The 21,042-nt window shown below is 38.8% G+C and overlaps 1 protein-coding gene across 1 annotated transcript in view; it reads right to left on the minus strand.

Annotated features, from left to right (window-relative positions):
- LOC124804946 (LIM domain only protein 3-like) overlaps positions 1-21,042 on the minus strand; it is a gene marked incomplete at its 5' end in the record, with an annotated part of 60,281 nt that overhangs the window by 19,075 nt on the left and 20,164 nt on the right. The window contains 2 exons of the mRNA XM_047265331.1: positions 10,505-10,646; positions 13,716-13,841. Coding sequence (XP_047121287.1) covers positions 10,505-10,646; positions 13,716-13,841 — 268 coding nt within the window. The remainder of the gene's footprint in view (positions 1-10,504; positions 10,647-13,715; positions 13,842-21,042) is intronic.

Consider the following 21,042-nt stretch of genomic DNA (forward strand, 5'->3'; position numbering starts at 1 on the left):
CAGAAAATAAGTACCAAACTATAGCATCACATTTAAAAAAAAACAAAGTTGACCTTCATATCTCTGAAGTGACCCCACCTAGCAACAAAAAACCAATGTCACATTATGGCCCCCGTTGCCCCTTGCAACTTTTGTCCCACAAACTTTTCTGCTCCTATCATACTTTCGGAGTTATTCTTGGTGGCAGTAGTTAGTGACTCATCCTTTATATTATTTTCTAAGACTTGTTCTAAATTCCACTGATCGTAATGAAGTAAACTGTGGATTCATTAGTTAAAACTTCTGGGCTGAGAGGCCATGGTCGATATGTAAAACTTCTTCTTCCTGATGTTTTGTTGCCAACTGGGGGAAACATCATTCGAGGTCATTCAATGACGAAGATGCTGGTCATGAAAGCTTACACACTATGAATAAACTGTGGCTATTTTTAGATTATCTAAGGCATTTGAAGTTATTTCTATACATAAAAGGCAATGTCCTGGCTGACTGACTGACTGGCCCATCATTGCCCAACCGAAACCGTTAAGGATAGAAACATGAAATTTGGAGAAGATGTGGATCTTATACTGTAGGTGTCATTTAAGAATGGATTTTGCGAAATTCCAACCCTAAGGTGGTGAAATATGGGAGGAATGTGTTTTTTGAAAAATGTTGCTACCTATGAAAATTGGTATTTGGTTTCTCGGTCAGAAATAAAGATATACTTGTTCCATAATTTTTTGGAAATTTAACTCTATGGGAATGAAACAGTGGGTAAACGGTTTTTTTGAAAAATATCATTATTAAAGAACTACTAAAGTATTTTAAGGTATATCTACGAACACTGGTATTTGACTTCTCTTGTACAATTAAAAAAATATTTGTGACAGTGTTTTTGGAAACTGAATCTCTAAGTTGGTGAAATAGGGGTTGAGATTTTTAATGAAAATATTTTGTTATGAAAGCATTTTTAAAGCTAAATCCATGAAAATTTAAATTTGTCTTCTCAGTTACAAATAAGAAAAGATGTGTTTCACTGTTTTTGGAAATTCAACCCTTATGGTGGTGAAATGGGGGATCAAAGTATTTATGGAAATGTTTCATTGCACAAGCATTTCTGAAGCTAAATATGAAAATTTGTATTTGGCTTCTCTGTTAGAAATAAAACATATACATGCCACTGTTTTTGGAAATTCAACCCATAAGGGGGGTGAAATAGGCTCAGAGTGACTCATAATTATCCAGCCCAAACTGCTAAGTATATACTTGAAGTATGGAGAGGGTATGGATCTTATACTGTAGGCATTATTTAAGAAAGGATTGTCCGAAACTACATTCTTAATGGGGTGAAACAGGCAATGAAAGGCTTTTTGAAAGTATATAACTACTAAGGAGATTTTGAAGACAGAACTATGACAACTGGTATATGATACTTGTTTCAAAATTTTTGAAAATTCAACCACTAAGGGGGCAAAATAATGGGTAAAAGTATTTTGAAAATAAATGATTAAGAAAGAACTACTAAAGGATTTTTAAGGCTACATCTGTGCCAATTGGCATTTAACTTCTTATTAGAAATAAAAAAGATATGAGTTTCAGTGTTTCTGGAAATTCAGCCCCCTAAGGATGTGTAATAGAGGATGCAAATTTTTAAGGAAATATTTCACTGCATTATAAAAATTTTAAAGCTAAATTTGTGAAAACTGGTATTTTGCATCTTGGTTAGATATAAAGAAATATTTGTTAGGGTATGATAGTTATTATGGAAATATCTCCACAAGAATGCAAAAGACATGATTAACAAAAACTTTGGACTCCAGCTACCAGAATAACTGTTTGGTCAGAAGTTCATCTGGAAAAGACCATGCTTATTTGGCCTTCATAAAAGTGAAAAGCTTAGAAGGTGTTGCAATTGTGTACAACATAAAAATTTGATTGAGTAAAAACAGAAACAAAAGAAAAAAATCTCTGCAGGCCATACAGTCTATGTGAGCAAAGCAGCCGGTGCTAAGCTAGTTGATCATAAAGTATTGCTTGACAAACTATACTGCTGTGGAGTCCATGGTTTAAATTGTACCAGAAAGCAGAAATAGTTCTAAATCCTAATTTCCTGGATATGTGAAAGTTACTCACGGTGTATTCCACAGATCAGTGTTGGAACCCCTGTTCTTGATATTCATACCTAAATGACTTACCAAGTTGTTTAACACAAGCTGATGCTATGTTTGATGATGATACTAGTTCTTTGTTAAAATTCAGAATGTGACTGACTTTAAAAAAAATTAGAAATAATAGCTGAAGAAGCAGTTACATGGGTTAGAGATAACACTCTATTTGTTAATCAGAAGAAAATGTAATGGATGAATTTCAGACATACATCAAATAAAGTAAACCCTAATATAACAGCGAAGTTAGATGAACGGAAAATACTACAAACTTCAGATACTAAATTTTTAGGAATTTGGTTACATGAGCATCATGAATGGAATAAACATACAGAAGGGCTCAATAAAAAATTAAGTACATGCTGTTACATATTTTGAATGCTCAAAAATTCCTACAGTGAAGAAAGAGTAAGAGTGCCTTTTATGCATTCATGCACAGTCTACTGCAATATTGTGACTTATTTTGGGGTATTTCAAGTCTAGCAAAACAGTCCCTTACTATTCAAAAATGAGCATTTTGAAATCATATTCCCCCAGTTCTTTTCTTTGATCAGCGATTACCATGACTATGAAACTAGGCACAGAACTGACTTTCATAGAGAAGTACATAAGAAATCCCAGTATCATAAAAGTGTAATATATCACCCCAAAATTCTTTTGAATGTCCTTCCCTTATGAATTAAAAGGATATCAAAGCTGCACATTATTAAAAATGAGCTTAAGAAGATGCTTATAAGTGAAAGAATTTACAGTGTTGATGAGTACATGAATTTTACAAATTCGAATACATGTGTCACTGCATATGTTGGGCATAATGTAAACTTAGAATTTGTTTCATTCATGTATTTGGTTGTTTGTGAGTTTTGTATCTATATCTGTATGCTTTGTTTCTGTTTATGTATTTAATTATGAGTATGATTTGTATACAGACACATTTGGTTAAGTTTTCTTTGTATCAATGTGTAACAAGTTCTGTATCATTTTATATGACAAAACAGATGATCAATAAAATGGAAATGGAATGTATGGACATTAACTTTGGTGCCACTAACAGCCTTTACATGTGACCAGTATTTCTTTGGGTTTTATGAAAGGTCATTTGATCGAATTCTGCATTGGTAGCCATGCATTACTCTCTTGATAGCCAAGTGCACATCATTTACTGTGTCTCTATGTATAGCCATATGCTTTGTTTTATACCTATAATGCAGTAGTCTCTGTGTCTTTAGAAGATTCTTTACCATGATTGTATACCATGGATGGTCCCTCCTGTTATGAACTCTTCTGCTGGGTACATATCTATGCATTGCAGTGTCAACTATTCTTATAAACTTGAGCCATAGCTCCTCTACATGCTTTTGCCCAGAGCTAAAAGTTCAAGTTCCTCATTGAGGTATGACATGACTCCCTTTTTTATGTAGTTTACTGAAAAGATATATACATATATATTTGTACTTCTTTTAGTTGTCCTTTGCGTTTTTGTAATCGTTGTCACCACAGTTTTGTAACATGGTTTTAATTTTTTTGAACTGATAGGAATTTTTAATGCTTTATGTCAGATAGTAGCATGCCTGAACTGTGTGAACAAGACACAGAAACCCATTTTGAAATCCACTGAGAGGCAAAGTCTACATGACAATTATTTTTCTGTTTTGTGTTGATGTTATGTAACATAATTAAACAGAAAATGATTTTTTTATTATAGAAACAATTATAGAGCAGTGCACTTGAAAGTAAGTTTAATGATTCTACGATCTTTGGATAGCCTTCTCTTAGTTACCTGAATTATTCTTATTGTTTGATTTTGCTGAACAAACACATTTTGTGCTATAGGTACACTGTCTCAGAAGAAAAATCTGTAAGCCAGTAGAGTTTGAATTATGCAAAATAAGCCTAGTTAATACAATTATTAGAAGCATTTGCAAGTGCAAAATATGCTGACCTGATGTTCGTGATTAACTTATTTGTCTGTGTTGCCTGTTTTAGATTGTTATCCAGCTAGACCCCATACTGTTTCATTTGGTATATGACCACTAACATCTCTCTGCGTACTAGCATGTTATTTTTGCTTCTTTTTAAATGCATTTTAGTAATTACAATCCAGACCATGCACCCATCTCCTTATCGACTTCACTGACAAACCTGCTGTATATACAAAGAACAGACTTGTATGTTTCTATTTAGCACTGGCCACCAATCATTCACATTTGTGACAATTCATTTGTCATCATCAGAACAGTTTTATTTTAACCCTGCTACAAAACCTGTTGCTTTGTGAACAGGACCTTTACTACATTACCACACTGGTACAGAAAAGGGCAGATTCTAACTGATATGGTAAGAATACTGAGACATATTTTATACCACATAATAGGTTCCTGACAATACAAAAATGATCAAGGTAAACAACCGAAATGTTATCTGGCTTTAGAAGTTAGTATATCTGGGTGGTGGGAATAAGGAGACTGAGGTGCGGATGGGGAGGGATAGCAGGGTAGGGGTGGGGGATGGTACAGTGCTGCTTTTGAAAGCATGTAGGGGCATGGTGGGGACAGGGTAGGGCAGCTAGACACTGTCAGAAGGTTAAATGAGGGGGAGGGGGAAAGGGGGCAGAAAAAGAGAAAAGTAAGAGGGGAAAAAAGACTGCACATGTGTTGGTGGATGGTGGAATAGAAGGCTGTTCATTGCTGGAGTGGGGGCAGGGATGGCAATAGGTGGGTGAAGGCATAAACTAATGATGGTTGAGGCCAGGGAGATTATGTGAATGTGGAATATATGCAGGGAGAGTTTCCACCTGTGCAATTCAAAAAATCTGGTGTCTGTAGGAAGGATCCAGATGGTGCATGCTATGAAGCAGTCATTGAAGTGAATAACATTGTGATGGGCAGCATGCTCAGTAACTTGGTGTTCCAGCTCTCTCTTGGCCATAGTTTGTCAGTGGCCTGTCATGTGGAGAGACAGCTTGTTGGTTTTCATGGTTTTCATGTCCACATAGAATCCAACACAATGGTTGCAGCTTAGTTTGTAAATCGCATGTCTAGTTTCACATGTAGTCCCACCTTTGATGGGATAGGTAATGCTTGTGACGACTAGAGTGGGCGATGGTGGGAGGATGTGTGGGACAGGTTTTGCATCTAGATCTATTACAGTGATATGAGCCATGAAGCAAGATGTTGGGAGTATGGGTGGAGTGCAGATGGATGAGGATATTGCATAGGTTCAGTGGCCAGCAGAATACCAGTGTTGTGGGGGGCAGAAATGAGAGTGCATTCAATATTCCTCATTTCAGAGCACAACGAGAGTTACCTAAAACCCTGGCAGAAAATGTGATTCAGTTGCTCCAGTTACAAGGGGAATGCTCCTTTGTGGTCAGATGATAGGGCAATGTGAGGGGTGGGCAACTAAAGAGATAAAGCATGGGAGATCTCTTTCAGTAAAAGGGTGGGAGAGTAATGTCAGTCTGTGAAGGCCTCAGTGAGACCCTTGGTATATTTGGAGAGGGACAGCTCATCACTGCAGACGTGATGGCCATGAGTGGCTAGGCAGTATCAAAGGGACTTCTTGGTTTGGGATGAGTGGCAGATGCTGAAGTGGAGGTATTGCTGGTCGTTAGTAGGTTTGATATAGACAGAGGCACTTATGCAGCCATCTTTGAGGTGGAGGTCAACATCAAGGAAGGTGGCTTGTTGGATTGAGGAGGATCAGATGAAGTGAATGAGGGTGAAAGTGTTGTGGTCCAAGAGGAATGTGAATAGGATGTCCTCGCCCTTGGCCCAGATCACAAATATGTAACCAGTGAATCTGAACCAGGTGAGAGGTTTGTGATACTGGGTTGCTAGGCAGGATTCCTCTAAATGGCCAATGAATAGGCTGGCATGGGATGATGCCTTGTGGGTGCCCACTGCCGTACCATGGTTTTCTTTGTACGTGATGCCTTCAAATGTGAAGTAATTGTGGGTGAGTCGATCATGGTGCCCAGGAAGTAGGTTGTAGGTTTGGAATCAATGAGTGCTTCACAGCCTGCACCCTCTAGCTTCTTCCTACCAACACCAACAGTAACTTTTCTGAACCACACAGGTGGGAACTCTCTCTGCAATATATTATACCTTCCTGTAAACTGACTGTCCTCATACTCCCTGTCTTTCACCCACCTACCCCATTTTGTAAACCCACTCCAGCGCTACACAGCCTTCTATTCCACCATCCACCAATGCACCCACAGTCTTTTTCCCCTCTTACTACTCTTGTTTTCTACTCCCATTCCCCTCCCTCCCCTCACCTAACCTCCTAACCTCTCAAGTGCATCTAGCTGCCCTACCCTACCCTACCCTTGCCATGTCCCTGCAACCTCCCACCCCTACTCTGCATCCCTCTCCATCCCCACCCCAGCCTCCTCCACTAGCATCTGTGTGTTGTCTACTTTAGTTTAATTTTTTTTTGCAAGAGACTAATCATTCTTCACTGTTCAAACTGCGCCACAAATTGGTGTTATGCACTTCAAAATCAGTGAGCCACATCAGCGCTTGGTTTCAGATTTCCACTTTAGTTCATAACTCTTCAGTGGCAAGCTTCTTGTAAGGCTGAATTATATGGGTAAACAAGAGAGGCTGCCACTTGGCTTAAGTGTACACCATCTCCATGTGGAGTTAATTATCTATTGCTGGTGTGTCATTACCACATCTTCTGAGTCTGGATTCATGTGGGGCATTCTTTCTGTCAGTTGCAGATTACACTAACATTAGTGTATTATCTAAAATGTTGTGTTACCACTGACAAAAATTAATGATCAGTGCATGAATCAGGACAAAAAGTCTTGAACCATCATCAAAACAATATCCAAATTTCACTGCTGCCACAATGTTCTTACACAGAAATGGTTCACCAGATATTTCACAATAACAAAAGTGCAGTTTCAATAAGTTTCCAAATGGCCACCTGCATGCCATGCCACACTGTGTGACTCACTGTTATATGAAACCATCCACATAGCAACAATGGAGTTGTCTCCACCACTGTATTAGACATTGGTCTTCTAGAACAGTCGGTTTTGAGCTGCAAGATTTTTATGCAGGATGTGTCACAATTAGTAGCAGCCACTTGGGGTGCCAAGGAGAAAGGATATCCAAACTGCATGATTTGTACATTTCAAAATTAGTCATGAAAACTGACATGGGTGAAAGTGTACAAGAGAAAAAGGGCTGGAGAAGATAAGTCACTCGTGTGGAAAAATGTTCTCAAAGCAGCTCTGTCTGGGTAGCAGAATAACAGTATCAATCAGGTTCTGTTGCATGTAAATGAATTCTGTCACTGGCCTCTGGGGCAGATCCACAATGGAAGTCTTCTATTATGTTGACACAAACAGCTGGAGAAGTAACAAGATGGGCAATCTCTATTAGTTAATTCTTTAGGTCTAACAAAAAGATGCTTGCTTGAAACTCCATTTTGCCCCTGAAGTGAGAACATACAATCTTTTTGCTTCTTCCACGTCTTGCTTGAACTCATTCATTCTTTCCACTGACTCATTCTGTCAGGAAATATGTCTATAATGTTGTGGGATTGTGACTGGACCTATATCTCTCTCTGTTTGGAACCTGTTGTCACAGAGGCTTAGGATGTCCAGAGAATTTTGGTTTCATGTTGTATTTTTATATAGTTTTCTTTTTCCTGTCAAAGGAACTATTCAAAAGCATTCAAAGAGATCTCATAAGATTTTAATTTGCCTTTCAGCTCTACCTTAGTTCTTGTTTCAATAACTGATACATAGATGCTTCCCTTCTGTCTCTAATATTGTAAAGAATTAGTGTATCATTTTACTGAAGCATATCATCTCATTACTGGCTGAGTGGCTCATTGACCTGTTTCACTTCTGAAGTACATTTGTGTTCAAATGCAACATTATACATCCAAATGACTAGGTGCATTCACACTTTCAGACTGAGTAATATATTTGCTCTGATTTTAGCTTGTTTCTCTTAATATAATAGATCTGCTTCTTTCTCCGTAAAATTGTGAGACAGAATTTCTGGCCACTACACATCTTCAGGAGAAATGTCAGTCCACATAAAATGACATACACTATCCTAGCTTCCAGAACTGACCCCTCTTCAGGGAGAAGCAAGGAACTTATTAGGGATGGTTATAAAGATCTTTGCCTCAGAACAACCCCTCTCACCCTGGTGTCTTAGTGACCTGCCCTTCCATTGGGGCCTATACCCATCTCTCTCTCTCTCTCTCTCTCTCTCTCTCTCTCTCTCTCTCTCTCTCTCTCTCTCTGGGGATGGCACTATTTGTCCCTAAAGCTAGGATTTTGGATATAAGTGTACTCCTGATTTTTTTTTGGTAATATAGGGGAGAAGATGCACGAATAATAAAAAAAAGGCAAGATATTTTCAAACACGCATTCTTTATTCAAACATTTCTACAAGTTCTGTGCATAGGTCTGTTTATTTCTTGAAACAGTCTGTGATTTGATCTGCTTATGACAGGAATTGCACGGTACTTCAAATTTCATTGTATCAAGACCCTCTTCTGGCCCATATAATCTGGAAGAGTACAACACATTGCAATGTGGCACAATGACTGACAAGGTCACTGTCTTCATCCCTACTTTCACATTCATTGTCCTCTCATTTGTTTTGTTGTGAAGCAGCGGCCACAGTTTTGGCATCGCTCTGTACCAGAAGTTGGGTTCACATGCATCAATATTTAGCCACTCATTCAAATTTTCTTCAACATCTTCAAAACCATTTAAACCCGTTGCCAGATACATTATTTGTGCAGTTATTATTTCTTCATAACCAAAACCTTGAAAATCACTTTCTTCTATATCTGGAAGAATTTTCCTCCATGATCGAATTAGTGTATGTGGCTTGATTTCCTACTGGGCATAAAAAATCCTGCTTGTGGCATCTAGGACTATCAACTTCTTCCAGAATTCCGCCAAATCATCCTCATCAACTTGCATTCTCAGTATACCAACCAGCAATGCTGTTTTACAGATGGAACTGGTCCAATGGCAGTCACATTGGGAGGTAAAAACATAATTACAGTGAGACCATCAGTAGATAAGAGAACCCTCTCATCAGGATCAAAGAGGCATTATTAAGCAATAGAACACCCTTCTGTGGCAATCCTTTCTCTTATAGAGACTGCTGAAGTTGTGGTACAAAATCTGAGTGGAATGATTTTCTGAAAATTTCGCTATCCATCCACACTCCTTTTTGGTCATAATAATGCACAGGGAGAGCCATAGTGCAACATCCTTGAATGCTCGGGATTATTTTGATTTTCCAATCAGTAGTAGTTTCACTTTGTGGTTTCCAGAAGCATTATCACCGAACAAAATTGTAATGCGTTCCCTAGACAACTTATATCCAGGAGCATGAACTTCACTCTTAAAAGCAAGTGTTCTGGTTGGTAGATATTTCCAATACAGAGTACTTTCATCGGCATTACAGTACACCTGAACCAATGACACCTCCTGCTCGTTTTTGGCTAAACAATTGCAAAAGAGAGGCATCTAACTCATCAAATGTAAATCTCTTCATGCTTTTTCATGCAGGTGTCCAGAAATAGACTTTTATTTTCTGACAAAATCATATATTTTATGCTTATTCTTTTCAACGTCCTGAATAGTGTGCATTCCAGTTCCATAATCAACACTTAGTTTTGCAGCAGTTTCCTCTGTTCTCAAATCTTTTAATTAATTCTAATTTTTGTTTTAGTGCCAGCACATATTCTGTGTTGTCACACGGCAGTTGTTTAAATAACGGAAATGACACTTATTGTTAGTGGTTTGTTTATTGCTCTTTTTCTAGAGAGAAATAGTGCATTTTTTTGGTTAGATGCATGAATAATCTGCAAACCAGATAATCTACAATTGAATAATCAGGAGTACACTGTACTTTTATACGTATTCATCAACATTGCTAATGTTTCTTCTAGACAGTAAAGCTGTCTCATAATTTTATAGTTTTCTTAAGAGAATTTTGCTTTTTTCTCTGTTGATCTGTAACTTTTACTGCCATTATTTGTTTCCTTAGCAACAATAGGTCCTTTAATGTTTCTGATAAATTTAATCTGATATGGTTGTTTGAACATGGTTTACAATAAATGGTTGTTTAGTGAATGTAACTGTTTAGAACATATAAGAAATAAAGCTCAAAATGACAGTATTTTCACAAAAAAGTGGCATTCTATTATTATATAACTATAATGAACACTGAGGACTTACATTTCTTTAAATGTAGAGCATTACTGGAATGTTTGTGTTTTTTCTAGAATGTTCGTAGACTCTACAAGAGGAAAAGTCATACAAGGAGAATGAGTCACGAACATGTACATGTACGTGTGGGGCATACCTGCAAATTACTGACTTGCCTTCGTATGTGCGCCAGACTGCTGGGGTTGTACACCATGTTTGCAAACACGAGGCGTTCCTCGTAGTCGTACTCACACAGGATCTTGTTATCACACAGGTAGAAACGGTCTCCAACACAAAACCTGAATCATAGATGAAAATTTAATAGCTTTCGAACATACTCACAGAATAGGAAATACTTTTAACATCAAAGCTTTCACAATGAATATGTATATACATAATTCAATGTTTTTAAAAATGTTTTAGAAATTACTGTCAGTTGTTATGGATATACTGAAGACTACCCTAAAACACCAATTTCTCTAAGGCTAGGATGTGCAGAGGTTTATACTATTGATAATGTTTTAATACAAATTGTACACTCTGAAAAGAATTCAGTGTGGTGGCTGATGGGGCAGCAGAATCATCAACAATCGCAAGACAGTGTATGACTTTGGACTGATATTTACTTAGTTTGGGCTGTTGCCACCCTTAGCCCAGCACACAATTTGTGTATATTAGTACTGTTGCCACTATTCTGTATTGTCTTTGCTGTGATGCATTTTGTTTCTTGTGTCTTTAACTCTGTGTGTAGTGTCTGCATCCATATACAAAAGCAGATGGGATCTAGCCTCAGTTCTTATGCATTCAGGGAAGGTTGGCAGTGGAGGGAAGAAGTCATTGCTGCTTGGGTGTTTTTTATTTAAACCATTTCAGCTAGTGCCCAACATCCATCACACTGAGTGTCACAAAGGAGTGTGTGAATAATACATCACCCGTAACTTGCATCTGCCATTTCCTGAAATATACTGGGCCCATCAGAGAATTATGTGTGCTTCTCTTATTAATATGTTTCCATGGTGGTGCAATGATGACAATCCAGTGAAGACAAAATAAAACAAAAATTGTGTTTCTGAACTACAGGCTTTTTACCATTCCACTGACTATAGGAAACAAAAACACACAGTATTCAGAAACAGTTAACTACCATTAAATACATGAAAATCATCATCTAAATCTCAAGGAAAGATGTCATAGGTCTTGTAAATTCCTACTTGTATGCAAAAGAAAAATAACCAACTTTAATTATAGCTCTGTCATGTGAGCAGAATGCCTTGAATAAGAATGGTGTTGTCCTTAACCATCAAATGTATAAACTACACAAGAAGGCATGAAATAGCAAAAATGAAAGAGTTACTTTTCGCATGATGGTACATGTAAATTTTTGTCAATAAATTAATGCCTTCACTGCAGCTCCTTTGTGCTTCACACATTTGTTTATTTTCTCTTCAATGAGGTATAATGTCACATATTAAAATTTCTAGCTGATGCTTCATTATCCTTTTCCTCTGATTCCTTTTCCCAGATATTACACGATAGTACTCCATTACAACCCGTACCATCAAAGATTCAGTATACATCAATGACAAGAATTATGTGGAATATAGCTCATTATCCTCTCTGCCCCCCCCACCCCACCCCCCCCCCCCCCACCCCCCCCTCTCTCTCTCTCTCTCCCACCACTCTACCCAAATACATGTTTAGCAATTGTTGAAGTAACACATAGTTTATTGATAAAGAGATGGAGGATTGAGATGTTTTTAAATAAAAAGTTAGATGCAACAAGCAAGAAAGAAAGTAGTTTGTTTTCACGTAAGTGATGAATGTAGAAAAAGGAATGTTGGAGGATACTGCTGTAATGGGTATATGATCCGACAACCTTTGCATGTGCTCCTGCGTATGTTAATTCAGTCCAGGCGAAATATGCACATGATTGCTTAGGCTGATTAAGGTATGCTTGGTTCCAGTACCATGAGGGTTTTATTTAATATCATGTTTCCAATGTTCTTGCAGTTGCCATGATCTCATCTTCAGTCTGCTTCTCAGTCTCTGCAACCTCTTCCATGTCACTGCTTTCCTTGACTTTTGAGTGATTTCTTGTAATCAAATCTCATATAGGATGAGAAAAGTAATGGAAACACACACTTTCACTAGAGTTATTTCAGCCTCATGAAGTTCTCATGTATGCCATTTGCACATTATGCATCTTGGGCCAAGATCTACAATAGAGTGGCAGACTTAAAAAAAGGACAGACTGAGGTACACTCACAACAAAAGTAGCTGTTACAAAGCCTGTATAATTTTATTTAGTGTTAACAATGAGTCCTATGCATAAGATTATAATTCTTACATAAATCAGTTATAGATGCAACCAGCTCTCAGAAATAGTGCTAAAAAATGAACCATAACAGAGAGAAATTATTTAATGTTGAAGAGAGTTGCTGTGATAGGTGCACAACTGTGAAATACATACTGGCACACAGTATACTGCTACAGAGTATATTTAGGTTTGGAGAAAACCCCAAGTCTAAAGAATTTCCAGACTGCTTTATTCTTATTGTATAGCATGAGGGAGAATCTATGGCAGTTTGAGTTGCAGTATTCTGCATGATAACAAAATTGTATTTTTATAAGCCATAATAGACGGGATTGCTGCCAGCAACAATGTAAAATTTTTAGAATCTTGCGGCACAGGCATTGTTCCCTGGTGAAAAATTGTTGCTGAATGACACTGGAATAGAGCAGGCACTGTGATCTCTGTTCATTTATGGACTGAAGGATATGTCTATGTGCAACAGCAGTACTGTTGATACACAATTAACAATTCAAAATGCACAAAAAAATCAGTTCTCTTATCTCTGTTGAATGCATGATTAACAATAAAAGTGTTTATTTGATTCTGGCCTTAACATAATTTTTTGGTATCCATCCCAAGACAAATGCAGAATTTTGTAAAGGAAATACATATTTGTAGTAAAGAAGTCTATAGAGGGTACAAGAGTTCTGGAAATCAATAAGACATCAGTCAGTTACCACTGTAAACCACGGATACTCACTTTGAGCATGTTAGCATCTGTTGATTATTGCCATTGAGTCATACTGGTACTAAGCCTCCAGGCCACACGAGCCACTCTTTGTTACAGTAATTTAACGCATCAACTTTCTTTATTTTATTGACACTGAGACCCCATTGTCCATTCTATACATTTTGCACCACATTTTGTAGCCTTAATGTTATCCCTACAAGCTGTTCTGGTAGTTGAGATGTATTAGGGATGTCCCAATTGACTACTGCAGGGAAAAAAAGGCAAGTGGAGCAGAGCAATACATCTTGAACATATTCAACCGTTTGCTCAGCGATGTTGCCTCACCTGTGGTTGCACTGCTGGCAGGCAAAGCACTCCAGGTGGTAGACATTGCTGCGAGCACGCATCACCATCTCAAAGGCTGGGATCACCTTGTTGCAGGCAGCGCACGACCCCGTTGTGCCAAAGAGCCTGAAACATTTAATAATAGTTCTGTTGATATGTTTCTACCATTTATTAGTTAATTTCCATATGGAATGTCTCTTGTTTATTCATAACACAACGAACGGTTTACCAAACAATGGAAAATCCAGGATGGAATTAAAAATATTATGAAAAAGCAAGTTGTCACTCTCCATATAGTGGAAATAGGCACAACAAAAAGACTGTCACAAATAAGCTTAGAGATTGCAGCTATGCGGGGGGAAAGACGAAAGAATGTGGGTTTTAAGGGAGAGGGTAAGGAGTCATTCCAATCCCGGGAGAGGAAAGACTTACCTTAGGGAGAAAAAAGGACAGGTATACACTCGTGCACACACACACATGCACATCCATCCGCACATATACAGACACAGGCAGACATCTTCCTGTGTCTGTATACGTGCGGATGGATGTGTGTGTGTGTGTGGGGGGGGGGGGGGGGGTTGCCCGCGAGTGTCTACCTGTCCTTTTTTCCCCCTAAGGTAAGTTTGGTTTTTTTTTTGGGGGGGGGGGGGGAGGGGTAAGGCCATGGTCCACAACAAGACTCCACCAAACATTTTGTCTGCCAATGCAGGAGATGTTGTCAGAGACTTTAATGACTCAAAAAGCACTTACACCCTCAAACAATTTTCTCACAGACGGCAAAGAGCTTGGAAGAGCAATTGAATGGAATGGACAGTGTCTTGAAAAGAGAGTGTAAGATGAACATCAACAAAAGTAAAACAAGATTAATGGAATGTGGCTGAATTAAATCAGGTGATGCTGAGAGAATTAGATTAAGAAACGAGACACTAAAAGTAGCAGATGAGTTTGTTATTTGAGCTGTAAGGTAACTGGTGATAGCCAAAGAAGAGAGGATACAGAATGTAGACTGGCTACAGCAAGAAAAGAATTTCAGAAAAACAGGAATTTGTAACATAGAAATAAATTTTAATGTTAGGAACTCTTTTCTGAAGGTATGTGTCTGGAGTAGATATGGACAATATAAAGTTTAGACAAAAAGAGAGTAGAAGCTTTTGGAGTGTAGTGCTACAGAGGAACACTGTATGGATATGAAGTGTGTGTGATAAGCATTTCAGCTCAGAATACAAGCTTCTTAAATGTGCTGCTACAGAAGAATGCTGAAGATTGGATGGGTAGATCATGTAATAAATGAGAAGGTACTTAATCTAAATGGGGAAAAAATAAATTTATGACACAATTTGACTAAAAGAAGAGACTGGTCAATAGGACATACTGTGAGGCATTGAGCAATAGTCAGTTTGGTAATGGAGGGAAGTGTATGTGTTTGTGTGTGTGTGTGGCGGGGGGGGGGGGGGGGGGGATACTATAGAGGGAGGTCATCATCATCATCGTCAACAACAACACTATACAACTACAAATGGAAAAACACATTAATTATTATTTGCCATATCTTAATGTAGATAAGTACTTTGAGCTTGATGCAGTTGTCTGTAATGAAGAGTTTTTTGAAAAAAGAAAAAAAAAAAAAGCATGATAAATATTCATTCGGATCTTGATAGGGCTTAAAAGTGGTGAGAGGATTAGCAACTTGCTTTAAATGTTCGGAAATATAAAACTGTAAACTACTCAGAATGCAGAAACGTATCTTTCTGAACTAGGCATACAACATCAAGTAGTCACAATGGTAATCACTAAACTAATACAGATACCTGGCTGTAATGATCACATAAGCTCAGTCTAGGTTAATTAGGAGCCATACTTTGGTTCATTAGTAGAACACTAGGAAAATGAAGTTTGCAAAGGAGTTTGTTTACTACTGATTCATGCAACCCATCCTAGAATATTGCTCAAGAGTGTGAGAACTACATCAAATAGGATTAACAAGGAATATTGAATGCATGTGAAGAAAGGCAGCACAAATGATACACATTCGTTTGATCCATGGAAGAGCAACACAGAATGAGAACTACCAGATGCTCGAAGATAGATGCAAACCATCCCATGGAAGCCTACTCACAAACGTTCAAGAATGAGGAATCAGAGAAAAGACTACAACTTCCTATGTATCGCTCCTGTAGGGCAAGACTGGGTTAATTACAATGCGCGCAGATGCGTTTAAGCAACCATTCTTCTGCGCCATATGGAAATGTAATGGGAAGAAGCCATAATAACTGGGGACAGGAAAAGTCATTCTATTTTATGGCCAAATTCTGTGTTATTTTTAAGCAATTTCGGTTTTATTTGTAGCCAATTCTGGTGCTTCTGTATCCAATTCGGTGCAACTTTTTGTCAAATTCGTTGCGATTTTTGTCATATTCGTGTTGTGTACTATGTGTATCACCTTTACGTGGTATAAAACTTTAAGAACCAAAACCATAATTCATCTATACAGGCACTTCCATACTTAACAACAGGTCTGGTTTGACAAGGACGGAAGAGGTAGTCGACAGTGGTATTCCAGCAATGATCGTCCCGTTATTAGCTTGAAGTGATTTAGGCCTTTATAGAGAGTGTGGTTTAACCTAAATCAAGTTTGCCGAATACAAGGCCGGCCTGTTTGAAAGTGTGCAATCACCGTCAGTCTATACCGAGTGTAGAGTACTGTTTTGTTAATACATTGTTATAAGTAAGTTATTTCACATGTAATGTACAAACTTAGTACCGGTACTATATAGTTTATTCATTTCTGAATAGTAGTCACTGCACACATTACAAACACATTATCCGCTGACACCAGGACCACAACGCGTATGTTTGATTTTCGTTTTGTGTTCTACGCCTTTCCAGTAGCTTGATTGAAAAGATGTGTCAGCGTCCCTCCATTAGTTTTGATTTATGTTTATTCTTTTTTTGTAAATGCAGGTTCAGTCTAGAACCTGCGCCATGGTCACAGACAAAACTGTTTGTGCAGTAACTTTAAAAGTGTACCCTCTATTTTAAACATATCTTTACACTGAGCACAGCTACTATTTTTGGTTATTACTCTAATAGCTCTTTTCTGTTGTTTGCTGATATTTTGTTTATTTGTGACCCAGAAAAAATTCCATAGCTAAGACTTGAGGATATACTTGAGTAGTCTGCAACTGAAAAATACAGCCGGACTGGTGTGACCGAGCGGTTCTAGGTGCTTCAGTCTGGAACTGCGCGACCGCTACGGTCGCCGGTTCGAATCCTGCCTCGGGCATGGATGTGTGTAATGTCCTTAGGTTAGTTAGGTTTTTTGTTGTTGTGGTCTTCAGTCCAGAGACTGGTTTGATGCAGCTCTCCATGCTACTCTATCCTGTGCAAGCCTCTTCATCTCCCAGTACCTACTGCAACCTACATCCTTCTGAATCTGCTTAGTGTATTCATCTCTTAGTCTCCATTTACGATTTTTACCCTCCACGCTGCCCTCCAATACTAAATTGGTGATCCCTTGATGCCTCACAACATGTCCTACCAACCGATCTCTTCTTCTGGTCAAGTTTTGCCACAAACTTCTCTTCTCCCCAATCCTATTCAATACCTCCTCATTAGTTACATGATCTACCCACCTTATCTTCAGCATTCTTCTGTAGCACCACATTTCGAAAGCTTCTATTCTCTTCTTGTCCAAACTATCTATTGTCCATGTTTCACTTCCATACATGGCTACACTCCACACAAATACTTCCAGAAATTACTTCCTGACACTTAAATCTATACTCGATGTTAACAAATTTCTCTTCTTCATAAACGCTTTCCTTGCCATTTCCAGTCTACATTTCATATCCTCTCTACTTCGACCATCATCAGTTATTTTGCTCCACAAATAGCAAAACTCCTTTACTACTTTAAGTGTCTCATTTCCTAATCTAATTCCCTCAGCATCACCCGACTTAATTCAACTACATTCCATTATCCTCGTTTTGCTTTTGTTGATGTTCATCTTATAGCCTCCTTTCAAGACACTGTCCATTCCATTCGACTGCTCTTCCAAGTCCTTTGCTGTCTCTGACAGAATTACAATGTCATTGGCGAACCTTAAGGTTTTTATTTCTTCTCCATGGATTTTAATACCCACTCCGAATTTTATTTTGTTTCCTTTACTGCTTGCTCAATATACAGATTGAATAACACTGGGGAGAGGCTACAAACCTGTCTTACTCCCTTCCCAACCACTGCTTTCCTTTCATGTCCCTCGACTCTTATAACTGCCATCTGGTTTCTGTACAAATTGTAAATAGCCTTTCGCTCCCTATATTTAACCCCTGCCACCTTTAAAATTTGAAAGAGAGTATTCCAGTCAACATTGTCAAAAGCTTTCTCTAAGTCTACAAATGCTAGAAAAGTAGGTTTGCCTTTCCTTAATCTTTCTTCTAAGATAAGTCGTAAGGTCAGTATTGGGATTGGAATTATTATATTCTTCTTAAAGTCTGAGAGTATTTCGCCTGTTTCATACATCTTGAACACCAGATGGTAGAGTTTTGTCAGGACTGGCTCTCCCAAGGCCGTCAGTAGTTCCAATGGAATGTTGTCTACTCCGGGGGCTTTGTTTCAACTCAGGTCTTTCAGTGCTCTGTCAACCTCTTCACGCAGTATCATATCTCCCATTTCATCTTCATCTACATCCTCTTCCAATTCCATAATATTGTCCTCAAGTACATTGCCCTTGTATAGACCCTCTATATACTCCTTCCACCTTTCTGCTTTCCCTTCTTTGCTTAGAACTGGGTTTCCATCCGAGCTCTTGATATTCATACAAGTGGTTCTCTTATCTCCAAAGGTCTCTTTAATTTTCCTGTAGGCAGTATCTATCTTACACCTAGTGAGATAAGCCTCTACATCATTACATTTGTCCTCTAGCCATCCCTGCTTAGCCATTTTGCACTTCTACTCTGTGCAAAATTCTACCAGGCGGCTTCCTCTTTCATTTCTTAGCCCCAATCCATATTCACCTACTATGTTTCCTTCTCTCCCTTTTCCTACACTCAAATTCCAGTCACCCATGACTATTAAATTTTTGTCTCCCTTCACTATCTGAATAATTGATTTTATTTCATCATACATTTCTTCAATTTCTTCGTCATCTGCAGAGCTAGTTGACATATAAACTTGTACTACTGTAGTAGGTGTGCGCTTTGTATCTATCTTGGCCACAATAATGCGTTCACTATGCTGTTTGTAGTATTTTACTCGCATTCCTATTTTCCTATTCACTATTAAACCTACTCCTGCATTACCCCTATTTGATTTTGTGTTTATAACCCTGTAGTCACCTGACCAGAAGTCTTGTTCCTCCTGCCACCGAACTTCACTAATTCCCACTATATCTAACTTTAACCTATCCATTTCCCTTTTTAAATTTTCTAACCTACCTGCCCGATTAAGGGATCTGACATTCCACGCTCCGATCCATAGGACGCCAGTTTTCTTTCTCCTGATAACGACATCTTCTTGAGTAGTCCCTGCCCGGAGACCTGAATGGGGGACTATTTTACCTCCGGAATATTTTACCAAGAGGACACCATCATCATATAACCATGCAGTAAAGCTGCATGCCCTCGGGAAAAATTACGGCTGTAGTTTCCCCTTGCTTTCAGCCGTTCGCAGTACCACCACAGCAAGGCCGTGTTGGTAATTGTTAAATGGCCAGATCAGTCAATCATCCAGACTGTTGCCCTTGCAACTACTGAAACAGCTGCTGCCCCTCTTCAGGAACCACATGTTTGTCTGGCCTCTCAACAGATACCCCTCCGTTGTGGTTGCACCTACGATACGGCTATCTGTATCGCTGAGGCACGCAAGACTCCCCACCAACGGCAAGGTCCATGGTTCATGGGGGGGAGTTTGGGTTTAAGTAGTTCTAAATTCTAGGGGACTGATGACTTCAGATGTTAAGTTCCATAGTGCTCAGAGCCATTTTGAAAGATACAAACCATTACAAGCTGATGTGTGCAAGGGTTACCAAGAGTTGTGTGCCAGAAGTACCAAAGGTACTTCAGTTACTCTCCTCTCTTGTGGACACTGTTTCTCCTGGAGGAAATACAAGTCCCATCAGTACCTGTCAACTTGACTTTGAGTAGCATGTAAATACTAGGTCTAGCCATTCTGCACAGGGTAGACAGGGAACAACGAGGACTCAGGGTGTTACACTGATCCTTCTAACAAACAAGTTCGAGGTGCTTTCATTCACTGAAACTGAGCAAATAGGACTACTTCACCTGTTTCGGGGAAACCTATGTCCCATGTCAAAAGGAGGCAAGCACAAAAGGGTAGGAGTCCATTAAACATTGACAGTTCAACATACGGCGAATAATGGTACTTCTTAGGGAAATTGCAGCAAGGGATGCAAAGAAATACACCAGGTACACTAAGTTAGTACGCCTGAGGGCCTCATTCACCGTGATGAAGAAACTATTCTGGCAGCCACTGAGGGAACAGGGTGCAACCACCTACGAACTGTCATGCACTTTGGAACAGATGTCAATCGTCTGGGCTCTGAGCTCATACTTGGACCATTCTTGCAACTAGCAGAGAGAGAGCTGAGAATACAAGCCTTGCTCACAGAGTTTCAACGAAGCTCACAATCTGCAGCATTGTGTCCACAACAAATCGTGGCCTCTGCTTCTGAGTCGACTGGAATGCTTGACCCAGAACTCCCAGGGTTCTGTGACAAGCTAGGCTGGCACTTCCTAGACGTGAGCCATAGGGTTGAGAGCTGCCGGGTCCTAAATGAATCAGGTGTGCACTACACACCAGATGTAGCTACTCAAGTAGCTGACTGTGTGGGGGATACACACAAGAGTTCTTTCAGATTAGGCAACTTTCCCTCCAATCCAGATAACGACAGCTGTGGAAAACTCAGAAGTATCAGTTTAAGATTCCAAGAAATACTTCCATCTGATGAGAGTATCAGAATCTTGCCGAAGCATCCATAACAAAGTTCTGAGCGCTTCTAAAAAACACTCAGGTTCACATACTAATAGGCATAGAAATCCGGTTAAAACCTGAAAATTACATTAGTGAGATCTTTGGGGCAAATTTATACTGAAACGATAGGGAAATGGGAAATGGATATGGTGTATTTGTTGCAGTAGACAAGAAACTCAAATTTCCCAAGATAGAAACAAACTGCATGTGAAATTGTTTGGGTAAGACTCCATATAAAGGGCGAACAAAAAATTATAATAGGTTCTCTGTATCGATCATCAGATTCTCCTCCTAATATAACTGAAAACTTTAGAGAAAATCTCAGTTGCTTATACAT

Source organism: Schistocerca piceifrons, chromosome 7 (genome assembly GCF_021461385.2).
Source record: "Schistocerca piceifrons isolate TAMUIC-IGC-003096 chromosome 7, iqSchPice1.1, whole genome shotgun sequence".
Lineage (NCBI taxonomy): Eukaryota > Metazoa > Arthropoda > Insecta > Orthoptera > Acrididae > Schistocerca > Schistocerca piceifrons.